The 17344-nt window shown below is 36.6% G+C and overlaps 1 protein-coding gene, 2 long non-coding RNA genes and 1 other non-coding gene across 5 annotated transcripts; all 4 read right to left on the bottom strand.

The window, feature by feature from the left end:
- Positions 1–1128: 1128 nt before the first annotated feature.
- Positions 1129–4746, bottom strand: LOC137740948 (receptor-like serine/threonine-protein kinase SD1-8). Its single transcript, XM_068480753.2, has 7 exons — positions 3218–4746; positions 3006–3111; positions 2761–2932; positions 2378–2588; positions 1974–2211; positions 1738–1888; positions 1129–1645 (listed from the first exon to the last, which is right to left on the bottom strand). Exons 1-7 carry the CDS (start codon positions 4536–4538, stop codon positions 1337–1339), a joined length of 2508 nt encoding a protein of 835 aa, XP_068336854.2. The 5' UTR covers positions 4539–4746; the 3' UTR covers positions 1129–1336.
- Positions 4747–6196: 1450 nt separating this feature from the next.
- LOC148694094 (uncharacterized) lies at positions 6197–6831 on the bottom strand. Its single transcript, XR_015966252.1, has 2 exons — positions 6584–6831; positions 6197–6478 (listed from the first exon to the last, which is right to left on the bottom strand). It is a non-coding gene; the product is annotated as an uncharacterized LOC148694094 (long non-coding RNA).
- Positions 6832–8495: 1664 nt separating this feature from the next.
- LOC137741240 (small nucleolar RNA snoR97) lies at positions 8496–8616 on the bottom strand. Its single transcript, XR_011069267.1, has one exon. It is a non-coding gene; the product is annotated as a small nucleolar RNA snoR97 (small nucleolar RNA).
- Positions 8617–12323: 3707 nt separating this feature from the next.
- Positions 12324–15372, bottom strand: LOC148694093 (uncharacterized). 2 transcript variants are annotated; one of them, XR_015966371.1, is made up of 3 exons: positions 15213–15372; positions 12935–14248; positions 12324–12846 (listed from the first exon to the last, which is right to left on the bottom strand). It is a non-coding gene; the product is annotated as an uncharacterized LOC148694093 (long non-coding RNA). The 2 variants fall into 2 exon arrangements; XR_015966370.1 differs by having other exon boundaries at positions 12324–14248.
- Between the last annotated feature and the right edge of the window lie 1972 nt (positions 15373–17344).

Raw genomic sequence — 17344 nt, 5'->3', positions numbered from 1 at the left:
TTGGTTTTCACGTCTATGCTTTCTTCTCACAAAAGAAAACAAATATGAGAGGAACTCAAAAGAAGAAACTTGAAGCACAAAATCTAAGGCCCAAAACGGACACATTTTATATGTACGTCCTCCATATGTATACGGTATACCATACTCATGTTGTCTCTCTCAAACACAAGTTTAATCCTGATTTTTTTTTTTTTTTTTTCTTTTTCTGTTTGTGTTTTTGGGCTCGTCCCAATAAAGAATCAGCACAATCATGGGTTTCAAGGTTGTGGAGATCACTAATGCCGAAACTGGCAGCGGAGCTTTGTTCGAGATTAAACTGATGTCCTTACTGGTGCTAATTGTAACCAAGCTGACTCTTACATTGGTGGTAATCGGACTCAAATTGATGATATTAACGCCGTTAGAATGGTGCATTCGTTGGTTGATCCACACTCTTACGTTGGTTTGTTTTGTTGTTGTAGCTTGTAAGTGAAACTATCCAAGGTCCTCAAAATTTCTAGATCGAAGTGATATTCACTAAATGTTTATTTAATTGATTTATTATTGACTTGATCTGTAGGGTGCATTCAGTTCCTCTATAGTTTGAGCAGACTGGTGCATGTGTTTCAGCTCGACAAAGAGAACGTTGACTGTTCGAATCCATTTATTCTTGCAGGCCGAGCAGCCCCTCTGCTTGCCGAGAGCCCATCATCTCCAGCCCATACTCTCATCAGTAAAAGTTGAGTTTAACATGATCCGGCGCATCAAGTGTTCTAGTGATATTTTTCTTTTTAATGTTGAAAGAGGCATCAAGTTCGAATCCTTGTCGATAAAAAAAACTGATCGGGCACATAGTTTTCTTGTAGTTCTAGTTGCCAAACTTGCATTCGGTAGATTCTATGCAATGATTGTCAAATTTTCTATTCCAACCATAGGAAAACCCATGTCGTCCATTATGGATATACTAATGTAAATCCTTTGTTCTAGACCAATTTTGTTTTTAGTTTTTGTCTTCTGAAAGTTGTAAGATGTAAAATAATCTCCTCTTTATTCTTTTGATACAAGCAACATTCTATTTTAAATTAATATAAATACGGTTGCACCAAGGGGTGCGGTGGGAACATATCCAGAAGTATGGTTGCACCCACATTTGCAGCTGAAAAATACATAGCATAAATTTAATTTGCTGCTATTATAGGTTTAGTTTGGATGGGCAAAAACCATAAAATGCACAAACAACTCGTGTAATGTGTAATTGAACCCGAAGTGTTTGTATAAAACTGCTAGTTGTCGGGGTGTTTATTCTAATATACTATACTATTTCTCAACTGCTTGCTAGTCATTGCTCTTCCAACGCCTATCGACCTTCTAGCAAACTCATGGTGACTGAGTTGTGAGAAAAAATGGTAGGCATTTCAAAAGAGCGAACAGTATTGGAATTTATGTGTGTTGAAAAGGCAGGTTCTTTGGAAGGTGGAAGAGATGTAGATTCATTGCCTTGTAACATAAGAATTACCGAAGACATTGTTGGTCGATCAGCTGGAGCTTCTTGAACACACAAAAACCCTACATGGATACACTTCAAAGCTTCATCAAGCCGACATGTTTCCCTTACCGATTCATCAATCACCTCCATTCCTCTTCCATCTTTCCATAACTCCCATGCCTAATTAAAATGTTGAACTTAACGGTCATTTGCGAATTTGGAAAGCTTAAAAACAAAATGATCATGAGTTGGAATAATTTTTCAGTACTTACCCATCCAGCAAGAGTTGGTGAATGTTCAAAGCGATAAAAAGCAGCATTCTTCTTTCCGCTTACAATCTCCAACAACAACACTCCGAAGCTGAATATATCTAATTTCTCAGAGAAATGACCATATCTCGCATACTCAGGTGACATGTAGCCACTGCGCATGGATTGACAATATGTAGAGAAGTAAGCAATAGTACATTACTTGAATGAAAACATGTGCCAGATATATGTAGACTTACTATGTGCCAACAACCCTATTTGTATTTGCTTCAATCTGATTTATCCCGAAAATCCTTGCCATTCCAAAGTCTGAAATTTTGGGGTTCAAGGCTCCATCCAACAATATGTTACTTGCTTTTAGGTCCCTGTGGATGATTTTCAATCTCGAGTACTTGTGAATATAAAGTACTCCTTGAGCAATGCCTTCTATAATTCGAAAACGTGTTCCCCAATTTAATTCAATTTTTTCAGATGCATCTGATTGGACAAAACACGAAGAAAGATGAGCAAGTGTTTTTCTTTTCATTTTTAGATAAAATGTTGGACACAGTGCATAATGTGCATCTTGCAGTACATGACATTTGCACACAAGGAAAATAATTTGCAGAAACAAAGAATTAATAAGTCATTAGCGTGTATTTACCAAATAAAAGTTTGTCTAAACTCCGATTGGGCATGTACTCGTACATCAATATCATTTCCTCATCTTCAAGACAGCAACCCAAGAGCCTAACGAGATTGGTATGTTGCAGCTTGGCAATAAGTTTTAACTCATTCATGAACTCCTGGTGTCCTTGGCCTGACTTTTTTGATAACCTTTTAATGGCTACTTCTTGATTTTCAGCCAGAATTCCCTGTATAGAGGAAGAAAAGCGTACAAGAGAAAATATTTTTTGAAGTTCAAAGAAAAAAAAAAAATTCATATTTTCGAAAGGGGGAATGATATTTGTTTAGGTCAAAAATAAACAAAGGTGTTCAGGAGAAGAAAAATGTACTTTTATTTAAAGCACATGGTGGAAGTGTCACCTTGTAAACAGGGCCAAATCCTCCCTCCCCGAGTTTATTAGATTCAGCAAAGTTGTTTGTAGCAGCTACTACAGCCCTTAAACCGAAGATCGGTAGTTCTGCATCATCCCTTCCACCTCCACCTCCAACATCAAATTTACTTTTACTCTCATTATGGTTCTTCTTATGCTCTCTGTTTTAGTCGTAGTGTTAGAACACGTTTGAGAGAAAAAGACTGAGAGAGATGAGATCGGTGGTAGCAGTACCTTTTCTTTCCCATAGTTTTCTTCCATAAGAAATATCCAAAAATGAGAACAATCAAACCAATGATTGTTACGACTATTGCAATCAAAAGGGACGGCTTAATAACACCTGCAAAGAGAAGAAAAAGATTTTGTTGACAACATCAAGATAATGGCGCCAAAATAATGATCACTAATTGCGACACGAATAATCATTCTATTATTACTATTATTACGTTTTCCTTTGATGTCAGAAGCTGCAGCTCTGATGTATAAAGTTCTTCCATCACCGTCATTTGCTTCAACTTCATGCAGATTCAAGACATCTCCATGACAGATTATACATTTATTGTTGAGGTCATAGGAATAAGCAGTGCACTGGCATTCATTTAAGCAGGCTGATCTACAACTTTCGATACTAAGAGCACCTTCATATTGTCTATTATCAGGGAATGACTCGCTATTTACTTTTAGAAACCCATCTCCCGTAGCATTCCCACACTTCACACCGGTTCTTCTTGAACATCCACCAGAATAAATCTGCAAGTCCCAATCACTCTGCCGGTTTGGCACAAAGCCCTTCAAACATTTGCAGTAGTTCAAGGATGCGGGTTTGCAACTGGAGAAAGCCCCACAATAAGCATAAACATCGCACTGTCTTGGTTGAGACCAAGACAATTTCCACTGCTTGGAATTCTCCATCCTTAGTAGCTGAATCTGTCCCGAGACAGACAACAAGTATTGAGATACAATTTTAGGATTGTTAGAAGAATATGTGAAATAACTTTCGTTCTCATTCGTAACATAACTATAATTGAAGAGATTAAGGGCCCAGATCTCAAATATACTCATTTCAGGAACCATGTTGAAAGTATGCGAAATTTCATTCCATGGTCCGGTGGTCCAATACTGTCTAGACCTATTCCACAATAAGATATATGAATTGCTTTCATCCGGAGCTAGCACAAGAGAGTAAAGACCTGGTGCAGGATCCTCCAAATTCTTCCATGAAGTGAGACTTTGGGTATGATTTTTAACTTTGTTGAATCCAAGTCTACCTCCTGGTAGCGAAGTATGGGTTGGATGATCAAAGCTTTGCCATAAAGGCTCTGATGTATTATTACTAGAGCCCGCTTTCAGGACAAGGTTTCCGCTATCCAAGAGAACTGCTTGTATAGAACCAGAATTGGTTGTGGAGTTTAAATTTGTTGACCAAACCGGGGTTTTGGACTCGTTCAAGAGAACTAAATTACCATCTAAGATGCTCAAGACCGAAGAAAATCTATCAGATACTGGTATTTCCCTATTTGCTACCCAAACAACGGTCCTCTCAGATACCACTTGCTTGGAGTACCATATGCCTATATAGTAGTTTGAAAGCTGACCTGGTTTGAAGAAACCTAGCTCAAACATCCCACCTACAGAGACAATGGTTTGATCGCCCAAGAGAGATTGGTCTTCGCTGATGGTGTCAGCTGCAAGGGAAACATGGGACTCGAGAAATGCACATAATAAAATAACGAAGAACACGAACTTTGAGTTTGGTTTGGTATTCATGGCTGCACAAAGAATTCAGCAGTCAGGCAAAGATTTACCGTATGCATGTTACTGGAACTTAACCTATATGCCCTTTTTATGGTGATCATTGCAAGTCAATTAAGTCAAGTATTCAACCCTTCATACACGGTTCATTAGCTCGCATATGAACAGAGTCTTCGTAGAAAGTATTCAACCCTTCATGCATTTTAGAAGGAGTCCACTCACCTTATATTGTTGGTGCACAACTGTACAAAATAGAAATAACAGAATCATTGCTATTATTTGCACCTAAGCACATAAAGAGTACAATTACCAAAACTATACTCAAACGATTGAATTTAGGGAAAACAGACGTCAAAAACGGGTCTTGGACGTCGAAATTAGCCTAATAGGGGTCTCGGATGGAAACCAGAAAATCGGGTCAAAGTTCAGTCAACATTGACCGTTGACCTGGTCAACAGCCAGACCGGGTCAAAGTCAATGGGTCAAGGGTTGGGGTCAACCGGGTTGGGCCTAAAAGGTTTGGGTCCAAGTGTTTAAAGGGTTTGGGCTTTAAGCCCTGCCCACTTGTCTTTGGGTTTGGAAATTAAAAAGGATAAATAAAACAAATAAATGGGTTTTGGGCTTTGGGTTATAAGGATTTGGGCTTGAAGACCCGGTTTGAAATCTGGGTTGGGTTCAGGTATGGGCTTGGGTTAATGGTTCGGGTTGACCCATTTCTAGGCCTAGGTTTTGGCCCGTTTCTGGGCAAACTTCAAATGTCCATAACTTCTTCATTACTCAACCAAATCAAGTGATTCAAAAAGTAAAGTTGTATTACTCGACGAGAGGAAGAGATTGGTCGCTTGCACAACAGCTAACTCGCCATGGTTTAGCCGGAAAACGCTTCAAAAGTGGCCGTACTCGTCGGAAAATTTGGAAAAGCTTCCCCAAGCTATTTTCTATGATTCAAATGTATATACAACTTAAAACAAGCTTCTATCTAACCCTAAAACACATCCCAAGGGTTTTTAGAAGCTTACCAAAGTTGAAAAAACACGAAACTCGTCGGGGAAGACGATGAACAGTACCGGCCGGAGGAGAGGGAAGGGTTTGGGGTTCTTTCTTTGTTTCTAAGTTCACTAGGGTGTTAATGGACATGTTGATGTTGTTGTTTGTTGGTGAGAAAAGCCCTCGGAGGGGGCTAAGATAGAGAAAGCCGAGAGGGAGTTTGGAGAGAGAGAGAAAGAGAGAGCTTTTTTTGAGAAAAATAAAGGGGTGTGATATCCACACATCTCATTTTACTTCTCACACACCTTTTTAATTTTTGACCGTCATATCAGATGAATTGAAGAAAATTAACGTACAGAAATTATCAAGGGTGTGTGGATAGCACATCCCAAAATAGAGAAAAGGAGTGGGGACTCACAAGTCCAAAGGTACCGTTTGGTACGCGCATGACAGAATAGGACGGTTGTTCCGTTTTGCGTTTGATACGTGTTGGACGGAACGGAACCAAAAGATTGAATGACTGCAAAGCCATAGCTAGAGGTGAAGAGACTGCGGGGCTTCCGCCGGCATTGTAAGTGTTCATCATGCTCAGCAAACTCTTCGGTGCTTGCAAAATTATAGAATCGAAAATCGAAAACCAATTACAAAGAATTCGGCTTTGCAGTAAATCATACAATCTAAAACAAAAACCAACTAAAGAATTTGCAATAAATTATATAATCTAAAACAAAAACCAACTAAAAATTCCGTTTTTCAGTAAATTATGAATCGTAAAACAAAACCAATTAAAAAACATTCATCTTTGTAGGAAATTCTGGATTGCAAAACATAAACCAATTAAAAAGAATTCACTTTCGCAGTAATTCTAAAACAAAAATCAATTAAAATTAAAAGCCCAATTCTCAAATTATCTGATAGAGGCGAAGATGGTAGAGATTGACATCGAGACTGTAGGTTTGCGAAGAAACCTGAAAAAACAACCAAATAAACCCAGTCGTTCAATCAAAATTAATCAAACCCAAGTATCGGTTCCCTGTCAATGAAGAGACAGAGACGGAGAGAGAGATACATACTTGCTCGTTGACGTAGTTTTCGAGATCGGGAAGGATGTCGGGGTTTTTTGGATTCTCAGCGAGCAGCTACTCCACTGCGAGCGCCACCTGCTGCTGCTGCTGTTGCTGTGGAACCTCTCTTCCCATTATTCTTCGATTTATTTATTTATTTATTTTCTTTGATTATTGGAAATAATCTATTTTTGTGAATTTTGTATCGACGTTTTTCTTCAATACAAAATAAAAGTAGAGAGAAAAACGAAGGGAGGGAGCAAATATGCCCTCGGATGGAAGCGAGGAGGAAAAAGGAGGCGAAGAGGTTATAATTTTGTGTTTCATAGATGTGGAACGAGTCGCTATAGGGAGTGAGGCAGAACGAAAATTCACCCAAAATTCGTCCCGTGAAACAGCGTGTTCCACCCGTTTTAGGCACACCAAATAGGGGTGGAAAAAATTCCCAAAAATCCCGAACCGAACCAAAAAAATCCCGATCCCAAACCAAAAATTTCCCAAACCGAAATTCCCGAAATTTTCGGGATGCTATCCCGAACCGATCCCAAAATTTCGGTATGGGATTCGGGATTGGCTTCTCGATATTTCGGGAATCCCATACCGAACCGAAAATATATAATATTAATTATATATATATTATTATTTTATAATTGATGCTAGTAATTTCTAATTCATGCTCTGCAACCTGGAATGCCCTACACCTTGCATATTTTTCATGTTCTGTTTGATATTCATGTGGATTTTATTATTGTTGCTGCCATGGCTGATGATTTCAGAAGGCTTGATTCTTTTGTCTCTCAACATATTGCAAAAAGGGTTTAATTAATTTGAATTTTGACTATGATAAAAACAGTCAGGCATGCCGGTGTTCAATTAAATGGTAGTGTGAATGAAATGAAATTCTTAGTTCATGAATGTGTTCTTGAATTATATATTTGAAGAACAATTCATAATTTCATATTTCAATTTGGGATTCCCGATTTGTCCCAAAATCCCGAAAATATTTCGGGATTCCCGAAAATTTGGTTTGGGATTGGTCTTCAAATTCCTGTCCAGAAAAATTTTGGTTTGGGATTCGGGATACTAGTTTCGGTATGGTATCCCATACCGAACCACCCCTAACACCAAATATGGAATAGAACACCTAGTCCCACTCCGTTCCGTCCCGTCCCATGTACCAAACGATACCAAAAGGAAAGGAAAAGAAAGAGGGGCCGGGTAGCAGAGACCAAAAAGGAAATGGACCCCACGTGGCACACAATTTAACACCAAAAACAATTTTAAAAGAAAACAATAACCCAAAACAAAGTTTACAAGACGATTCATTTACAAGTATAAGTCTGTTTTTGGTCTGAACTGCAACCAAAAGATTGTACAATCTGAAGCCATCAACACATGACTAATCGAAGGTAATGATTTACGCAAGTCATTTTCTCCATGAATCATCCTCTTGTTTTGATGCTTGTTCGTACCACTTGATTCTCCTGCAAACTAATTAATCACTACAAAATCTAAATCCTCCAAAAACAAAAAGATTAGCAGAGCTTTGTCTGCCTATTTTTTTAATTCCAGCTCGGACTGGGAAAGCACTGGGAACAACGGATAGGAAAGGGTCCATGTAGCAGCTAATTCGATTGAATTCGAAAAACAAAATCATAAGAGAAAGAGAATCCACAGACGAAACGGCTGGGGATTGAAAAGGTTCGTTTTTAGGGTACTCTCGAGAACACAACCAGTGGAAAAGAGATGGGTCCTGTAGGGTTTAGAAATTATTATCACTATATAAATTACTTAAACCCAATTCAATTAATGACAGAGTCCAGCTGAAGCAATTGAGCATAAAGATGTCACCACCAACATAAATTTAGATGAAATTTAACATGAATCACAAAACTATAAATGAAACAAAATTAGTGTGATTAGATGTAGTGCTGTTGTTTAACTCCAGTCTCACTCTCGACCAATAACACAAGATGAAGATGAAGCTGATAGACAACACTCCAATTTATGAGTTATTTCAGACCCTATACCCGATCGAAAAAGGTTAGGGCATAGTTGAAACTCAAAACCAACATTTCAACACACAAAAAACCAATAAAAACATGAATCCTAGAACTATGATTACTGTTGAATACTGAAATAGAAAGGAACGAAGTTACCCCAAAAATGTAGAAGCCTTGAGTAGTGAATGATTCTTGAGATGAGTCGCGGACTAAGTCGCTCTCTTTAAGACGTTTCGCGGCTCTGCCCAAAGTGTGCAAGCAGTTCACAAACACCACGTCGTCCCCAGGATAAAACAACCCAGAAACTTCTTCTGATAAAGTTCTTCCTTGCACAGTGGAAGAACCTTTGAACTCACACCCTCTCAATATGTTGCTTACCAAAACTTATTCCGCACATATATATATTTTTTCAAATACCTTCATTGATTCTAAGGACTGCTATATATATTATAGAATAAAAAAAAACGTTGAGAATTTGAGAGATTAATGAGGGCTTGAAGGCAGGACAAAACGTAAAGCAAATTCAAAATGAAAAAGACAAAACGGTTTGAATATGCTTAATAACCTGATCTTCTTCTCTATATAGAAAAGGAATCCCACGTTTCATATTTAAGAGGAGATAACTCCTTATCTAATTGATAAGACCAAAATAAATTGGCTGTTATGTATATAATATTGGTAATTAAGCAAAACACAAATATTTAAACATTTAAATAAAAACATATTTACTCCAACAATCCCCCACTTGTTTTTGTTTAAAACTGTAAATCAAGCAACATATCATAAAGCTATGCATAAGTAAAGGTGTTTCTCAACTTGAACATGTACATAGTGTTAATGATCCAGATTATACTAGAGTAACTTATAATTTTGAACTCTATCGCTGACAACACCACACACATAACTTTACTAAGGTGAAGTTCAAAAAGCCAGCACATTATGGCTATGTGCTTGTATCCCAGTATAGTGAACGCTCTAGAAACTTGCCCAAGATTTCATAGGAAGCGGCCTCACTTCCACATTCACATAGGTAAGACAATCAAGGATATTCCTGTAGCTAGATATCCCACTCAACATAGAGTATAGACCTTACTAGGAGAAAAAAAATCTCAACCTAAAAACGCTTCAGGATGTCATGCTTCTTAGGGATGGACATGGAATAATATTCCAAATTAAAATTAGCAAGACTTCACTCATATCACTTGTGACTTGTTATTACCCTTTGAACCTATTTCTTGGGATCTCCAGTCTATAGGTTGGGTTGCTATCACAAATGACTCAATTTTCTACGGGCTTTGGTCCCATCCCTTTCGAGGTTTTCCAAACCTTTTCTCGTGCTAGTCCTTTCGTCAAAGGATCAACCAAGTTTTCTTCAGACTATATATGATCCACTCTTACAGCTCCATTAGAGAGATAATCTCTTACAGTGCTGTGCTTACAACATATTTGTCGTCTTTTCCCGTTATAATAATGGTTTTGCACTTTAACTACTGCCGCTGTGCTATCACAATGGATCAAAACTGCTGGAATAGGTTTCTTCCATAAAGGGGTATCTGACAGTAGGTTTCTCAACCATCCGACTTCTTCGCTTGCCGTAGCTAGCGCTATTAATTCTAACTCCATAGTAGACTGAGCCAAGATAGTCTGTTTCTTCGACTTCCATGACACAGCCCCGCCAACAATACTAAAAATATATCCATTAGTGGTTTTAGAGTCATCTGACAGGGTATTCCAATCAGCATCGCTGTAACCTTCTAGGACAACGGGAAACTTCTCATAGTGTAATCTGAAATTCATTGTCTTTTTAAGGTATCTCATAAGCCTCTCTATAGCATGCCAATGCTCCAAACTAGGTCTACTAGTAAACCTGCATAAAACTCCTACGACATAAGATATATCAGGCCTAGTGCAATCAATAGCATAACGAAGGCTACCAATAATACTCGCATACTCAGATTGTTTAACACTGTCACCAGTGTTCTTGAACAATTTTACACTAGGATTATAAGGAGTACAAGCTGGTTTACAATCAAAATAATTATACTTTCTTAAAATTTTTTCCATGTAGTGAGATTGATCTAAAGAAAACTCTTGTTCGGACCTAGTTATTTTCAAACCAAGTATTACACTAGCTTCACCCAAATCTTTCATATCAAAAGTAGCACATAACAAAGATTTGACATTATTCACAGCATGAATATTCGAACCAAAAATGTTCAAATCATCCACATATAGGCATATTATAGTGCATATATTATTTTCAGACTTATAATAGATGCATTTGTCACTTTCATTTATTTTAAAACCATTCGAAGTAACCAAACTATCAAATTTCGCATGCCATTGTTTATGAGCCTGTTTCAATCCATAAAGTGACTTATTTAACTTGCAAACTTTATTTTTTTTGTCCTAGACTAATAAAACCCTCTGGTTGATCCATATATATTTCTTTCTCTAATTCACCATTTAAGAAAGTTGTTTTAACATCCATTTCGTGCACAATAAGATCATGGATAGAAGCTAAAGCAAACAATACACGAATAGAAGTTATTCTAGTCACAGTGAATAATTATCAAATAAATCTATATTTTCCCCTTGTCTATAGCCTTTGGCAACAAGTCGGGCTTTAAAATTTTCAACTGAACCGTCAGGTTTTAATTTTCTTTTAAGAATCCATTTGCAACCTAGTGGAAGATCCACCAAGTGCCAAGTTTGATTTGACTCTAGGGAGTCCATTTCATTATTTATAGCTTCTTGTCACAAGTTTGCATCTAAAGAAGTTAAAGCTTCTTGAATTGTATTAGGATCTTCTTGTAAGTTATATACACGAAAATCAGGCCCAAAATCTTTAGCTATTCGAGCTCTTTTACTTTTCCTCGGTTCTAATGTAGATTCGCTATGTTCTACAACAATAGGTTCATAAATTTTAGAAGAATTAGAACCCCGACTATTTCGAAGATTAAAAGGAAATTTATTCTCATAAAAATCAGCATCAAGTGACTCAATTATGACATGATTTTTCAAATCATAAAATCTATATGCTTTGCTATTACATGCATAACCAATAAAAACACATTCATATGCTCTACTAGCCAATTTCGATATTTTTGGATCAGGTTTATGAACATAAGCTAAACAACCCCAAGTTCTGAAATACAACACATTTGGTTTCTTATTTTTCCAAATTTCATAAGGAGAAATATTCGTTTTTGAGTTAGGGATTCTATTTAACACATAACATACAGTCAACACAATTTCACCCTACCAATAAGAAGTAGCTCCAGAACTGAGTAAAGTAGCAACAGTCAATTCACAAAGAGTTTGATTTTTTTCTTTCCGCTTTACCATTCATTTCAGGAGAATAAGGAGCAGTAGTTTCATGAATAATTCCATGAGACTTAAACAAATTAACAAATTCAGTAGATTCATATTCTTGTCCTCTATCATTACAAAATCTTTTAGTCTTACGATTAAATTGTTTTTCAACTTCAGTCAAGAAAGTTTTGAACATGTCAATAGCTTCACTTTTATTTTTCATAAGATAGACAAAACAATAATTCGAACAATCATCAATAAAGGTAATAAAATAACATTTTCCATTTCTAGTTAACACTCTATCAAATTTGCATATATCAGAATGAATTAAGTCAAGTGTTTCATAATCTCTATTGACAGATTTATATGAAGTTCTAGTGATTTTAGCTTGACTACAATATTCACATTTTTCAAAATCATTCAAAGATAAATTAGGTAAAAAGCCTAAGGTAATCATTGTCTTAACCAAGCGTTTGTTAACATGACAAAGTCTAGCATGCCAAGTATTAAAAGAATACAACATGTAAGTAGAAGTAGACATTTTATCAACATTCAATTTAAACATTCCATAGTAGCATATCCCTTTCCCACAAAAACCCCATTTTTAGTAAGAGTATACGTATCTGCTACAAACGTTTGAGTGAATCCAGCCTTGTTGAGAAGAAAGTCCGAGACCAGATTCTTCCTTATCGCTGGAGTGTGCATCACATCTTTTAGTATCATGGTTTTTCCAGAAGTGAACTTCAACTCCACCTTTCCAGTACCAGCAACATTAATTGAGTGCGAATCACCCAACAACACCTTCCTTCCCTCAGCCACATAATAGGTCTTGAAAAGGGAACGATCATAGCAAACATGGCGAGAAGCGCCAGTGTCCACCCACCACCCTTCGGATCCATCAACTAGGTTGATTTCTGATATCATCGCAATCAATTGCTCTTCAACAAGATTTTCCTGAGAAGCAGAGTTTTCCTTATGATGCATGGCAGATTGAATTCATCTTAAAATTGTTGAATACTGAAATAGAAAGAAACGAAGTTACCCGAAAAATGTAGAAGCCTTGGGTAGTGAATGATTCTTGGGATGAGTCGTGGACTAAGTCGCTCTCTTTAAGAAGTTTCGCGGCTCTACCCAAAGTGTGCAAGCAATTTGCAAACACCATGTTATCCCTAGGATAAAACAGCCCAAAACCTTCTTCTGATAAAGTTCTTCCTTGCATAGTGGAAGAACCTTCGAACTCACACCCTCTCAATATGTTGCTTACCAAAACTTATTCTGCACATATATATATATTTTCAAATACCTTCATTGGTTCTAAGGACTGCTATATATACTGTAGAATAAAAAAAACGTTGAGAATTTGAGAGATTAATGAGGGCTTGAAGGCAGGACAAAACGGAAAACCAAAAACATAAAGTAATAGCATATATAAGGACAAAACGGTTTGAATATATATATAGTACATCTGATGATTGTACTTTTCTATGCATAGGGGCTGTTTTACAGATTATTAACATAAATATTAGTCAAAACGTTTGAATATTTCAGCACAATTATTTGTCAAAACGTTTGAATATTTCAGCACAATTATTTGTCAAAACGTTTGAATATTTATTAACATAAATATTAGTCAAAACATAAAGCAAATTCAAAACGAAAAAGACAAAACGGTTTGAATATGCTTAATAACCTGATCTTCTTCTCTATATAGAAAAAGAAACCCACGCTTCATATTTAAGAGGAGATAACTCCTTATCTAATTGATAAGACCAAAATAAATTGGCTGTTATGTATATAATATTGGTAATTAAGCAAAACACAAATATTTAAACATTTAAGTAAAAACGTATTTACTCCAACAATTACTATGCCTCAGCTACATCGTTTCTGTCAAGCGATCGTAGTTTCCACGAGTAGGTTCTCCCTGCACAAAAGCAGGTTCTCCCTGCGCAAGCGATCTTACTTGCCTTCAGAAAATGACAGTTCTCGTTGACACCAGGGGTGTTAAAAGTGTTCACTTGTGCTCCTAAAGCTATGACCAAGTAGTCATATTCAAGGGAAAATTCCTTATTTCCCACCAAGTTTTGGTCAAAATTAGCCCGCACGGAAACATTTTTATTTGCTGCATCAATCTTGACGCATTCTGCTCCCCAATATTGGATCTCTCCATATCTCTGCCATGACATAAAAGTTAAACACACACGACTTGTATATCGTTTAAGAAAGAAAAGAACAGTGCGATAATGCATGTCTCCATTTGAGACCAATCTCCATTAATTTGTCGTACGATTAGGATCGACAATAGGAGGGCCAATGTTGGACTGCAATTCTGCATACTCTACGAGACCTACCACTTCTGCAATAATCCAAATGGAAATCAAAACAGAAAAAATATGATCGAGAATGAGGTCAAGCGAGCGAAGTTTTCTTCATTTTTTTTTAGAAATAATGCACTTGGTCTACATTTGCTTGCCTATGACAATGTGTGTTATGAACCCAAAATAGGTCTCAATTGTGATTGTCTTAATCGGTAATTTAGAGAGTTAATTGCATGTTTTATGCTTTTGTTTTTATTATTAAGGATTGTTAAATATGCCAGCTGGCATTTTAAGGTGTGGAGTTTGTATAAAAGGAGCCCAGCTCCCAGGAAACAAATCAGAACAGAATTTTACAAGAAAGAAATTAAATACAAAAATATTTGGAGCTCTGCTCCTTCGTCTTCCTTCCCTCTTCCTCTCTATCCTCTGTGTTACTTGCAGGTTGATTAAGGGCTTAGAGATTTGGATCTTATCAATGTGGATCGAACAATTCAAACAAAACAAAAAGGTAAACACACATGCTTTAGTAAACTACTGTAAATCTTCAACATGACCCTTTTAGTAGTCGATCTATGTCAAGTTACTTGGAATATGTAAAGTGATTGTAGGCCTACAAGCTAATCAAGCAAAAGGGTAACTTAAGAGGTGAGGATTCTTTTCCATAGTGAAAGATCACATGAAAAGAATTAACAATCTCAAAAGGCATGTTTGGTTGCTGAGAAAACAGAGAGAAAATTAAATCAATTCAGCATAGCTAAGCTCCAAAACAAACGTTTGGAGTCTATTTTCTCAGTAACCAAACAAAGTCTAGTGGCTGGTGGCTGATAAACCGAGATTCAAAGAAAAGTTTAGATTCAGAGTTAATGAGCTGACATTTTGCTTAAACTAGGAAAACACGGATACTTCATCGAAAAATAACCAAAACTAAAAAAGAATGTGTCTTTATATGTTATGATAGAAAATATTTCAACCCAATTCATGGTAAGCAAGAAAATTGAGAACCTGATAGTACAGAGCACAGAAGCTTCGAGGCAGAAGGGTGGCCATCGAAAGCTCTTGAAGCTCTGGTGAAGAAGGATAAGATCGTCATTTGGGAAAAGTTGCCCAGAATTGAGTGGCTGATCAAGTGAGACGAGACTGCTTCCTCATGTCACTCAACCAGAAAAAGAGGGTGAGTTGCGGGGCAACTGTAATATTCATTAATTAACAAAAATAAAACGAAATTAGTCATTATTTAACGGACGCGTGGCGCTTGTTAAGTTCAGTTATTTTGCAGGATGAGGGAACTGAGTTGGTCCCACTCCTCTCCCTCGGACAGTAACGTGATTGCATGTCGCTGAAGTAATGTTACGGTGATTAATTTTGTAAATTAATTTTTTTTTGTTAACTAAATAATGTGAAAGTTATTGATTAAATTATTATTTAAATGTTAATAAGCGTGCTCATTTTTTATTGGTGACATATCGTTTAGTTTGTAAATTTGGTTTATAAATTTAATCTCTATAATGTTACTTCATGTCTTTAGCCTGGTGGTAGGCTACATCCTACAGCTAACTTTTCCAACACGTGGTACTATACAGTATTGCCAAAGTGTGATCCAATTATTTTGCGGTTTATCCTTGAGTCATCAATTTCATTCTTTACGTTTGCCTACGTGTAGATGCAAAACGTGATGAACGATGTGATTTTACCGAAATGTTTTAATGTTAATAGCTAGAGTATTACGTAGTAATATCAATTATCATCATGCTCTGTATAACGTATGATGTTCATCAATTTGATTCCTACCGTACATATACATGTAATTTTATCAAAATTGACATAAAACTGACACACCCAACAATTAACCTGATGTTTCCGTTCCATGCGATAATTTTTTGAAAATCAGGGAATAAAGCAAGCAATGGCCAATAAGCAATGAACAAGACCACCTACCACTCCCACAAGCATGATCTATCCAATGCTTACTAAGCCACGTCATCTCTCTCTTTTGATTGAATCAGATTTACCTGTCAAACTAACAAGAGGTTCTCTTTTGCATTGTGTGCATAGTTTTAGTGGCGTCATTCACCCATTGAACATTGTTTACGTTTTAAAAAAGTAAATATATGTTCAATAAAAATCGACACATGATACGTTTGATTAGATAAGATGAGACTCTCTCTCCAAAACAAAAAGCATAAGTACCATGCCTCCATTTTGCATCAAAATGGGAAACATCACAATTGTAGGGACCCAAAATATACGGAAAACCATATCAGGCAGAAAAAAGTAACAAGAAACAATGCTACCAACCTTACCGACAATATTCGTATTCAGCGATTTAAGCCATGAGACAAGAACTGAACTTTTAGAATTATAAAGATGAAATGTCGCTAAACTAAATTTTTATTAGCGGTTGGACCGTTTATATCGTGAATCGATATAAACGTTTGATGACTAAAGAACAAAAGAAAAGAGAAAGAATATGAATTTACAAGTTGCCCAGAGCAAGTCGAGAAAACTTGTAAGAGAATCAACAATCATATTAGGAATGCCAAAGAGTTTTCTTTTTATTTCCCCTTTGGTTTTCACGTCTATGGTTTCATCTCACAAAAGAAAACAAGTACGAGAGAAACTCAAAACAAGAAACTTGAAGCAAAAAAACTAAGCCCCAAAACTGACACATTTTATTTGTACGTCCTCCATATACATACCGTACTCATGTTGTCTCTCTCAAACACAAGTTTAATCTTGATTTTTTTTTTTTGTTTACCTGTTTGTGTTGTCGGGCTCGTCCCGATAAAGAATCAGCACAATCATGGGTTTCAAGGTTGTGGAGAACAATAATGCTGAAACTGGCGGTGGAGCTTTATTCGAGATTAAACTGATGTCCTTACTGGTGCTAATTGTAACCAAACTGACTTTTATATTGGTGATAATCGGACTCAAATTGATGATTTAGAATGGTGCATTCGTTCGTGGATCCACTTTCTTACGCTAGTTTGTTTTGTAGTTGTAGCTTGTAACTTGTAAGTGAAACTATCCAAGGTCCTTGAATTTTCTAGATCGAAGTGATATTCACTAACTGTTTGTTTAATTGATTTATTATTGACTTGATCTGCAGGGTGCATTCAGTTCTTCTATAGTTTGAG

This window comes from Pyrus communis, chromosome 9 (genome assembly GCF_041283825.1).
Source record: "Pyrus communis isolate YQ-2024b chromosome 9, ASM4128382v1, whole genome shotgun sequence".
Lineage (NCBI taxonomy): Eukaryota > Viridiplantae > Streptophyta > Magnoliopsida > Rosales > Rosaceae > Pyrus > Pyrus communis.
This window is presented reverse-complemented; position numbering and strand designations above follow the sequence as displayed.

Excerpts from the sequence above, each read along its gene's own strand:
- LOC137740948 (XM_068480753.2), bottom strand. The coding sequence starts at position 4,538 with ATGAATACCAAACCAAACTCAAAGTTCGTGTTCTTCGTTATTTTATTA. Across the intron at positions 3,112-3,217 it reads TTCTGACATCAAAGGAAAAC|GTGTTATTAAGCCGTCCCTT; the intron begins GTAATAATAGTA and ends TTCTCTTTGCAG. Across the intron at positions 1,889-1,973 it reads AATAGGGTTGTTGGCACATA|TGGCTACATGTCACCTGAGT; the intron begins GTAAGTCTACAT and ends ATCCATGCGCAG.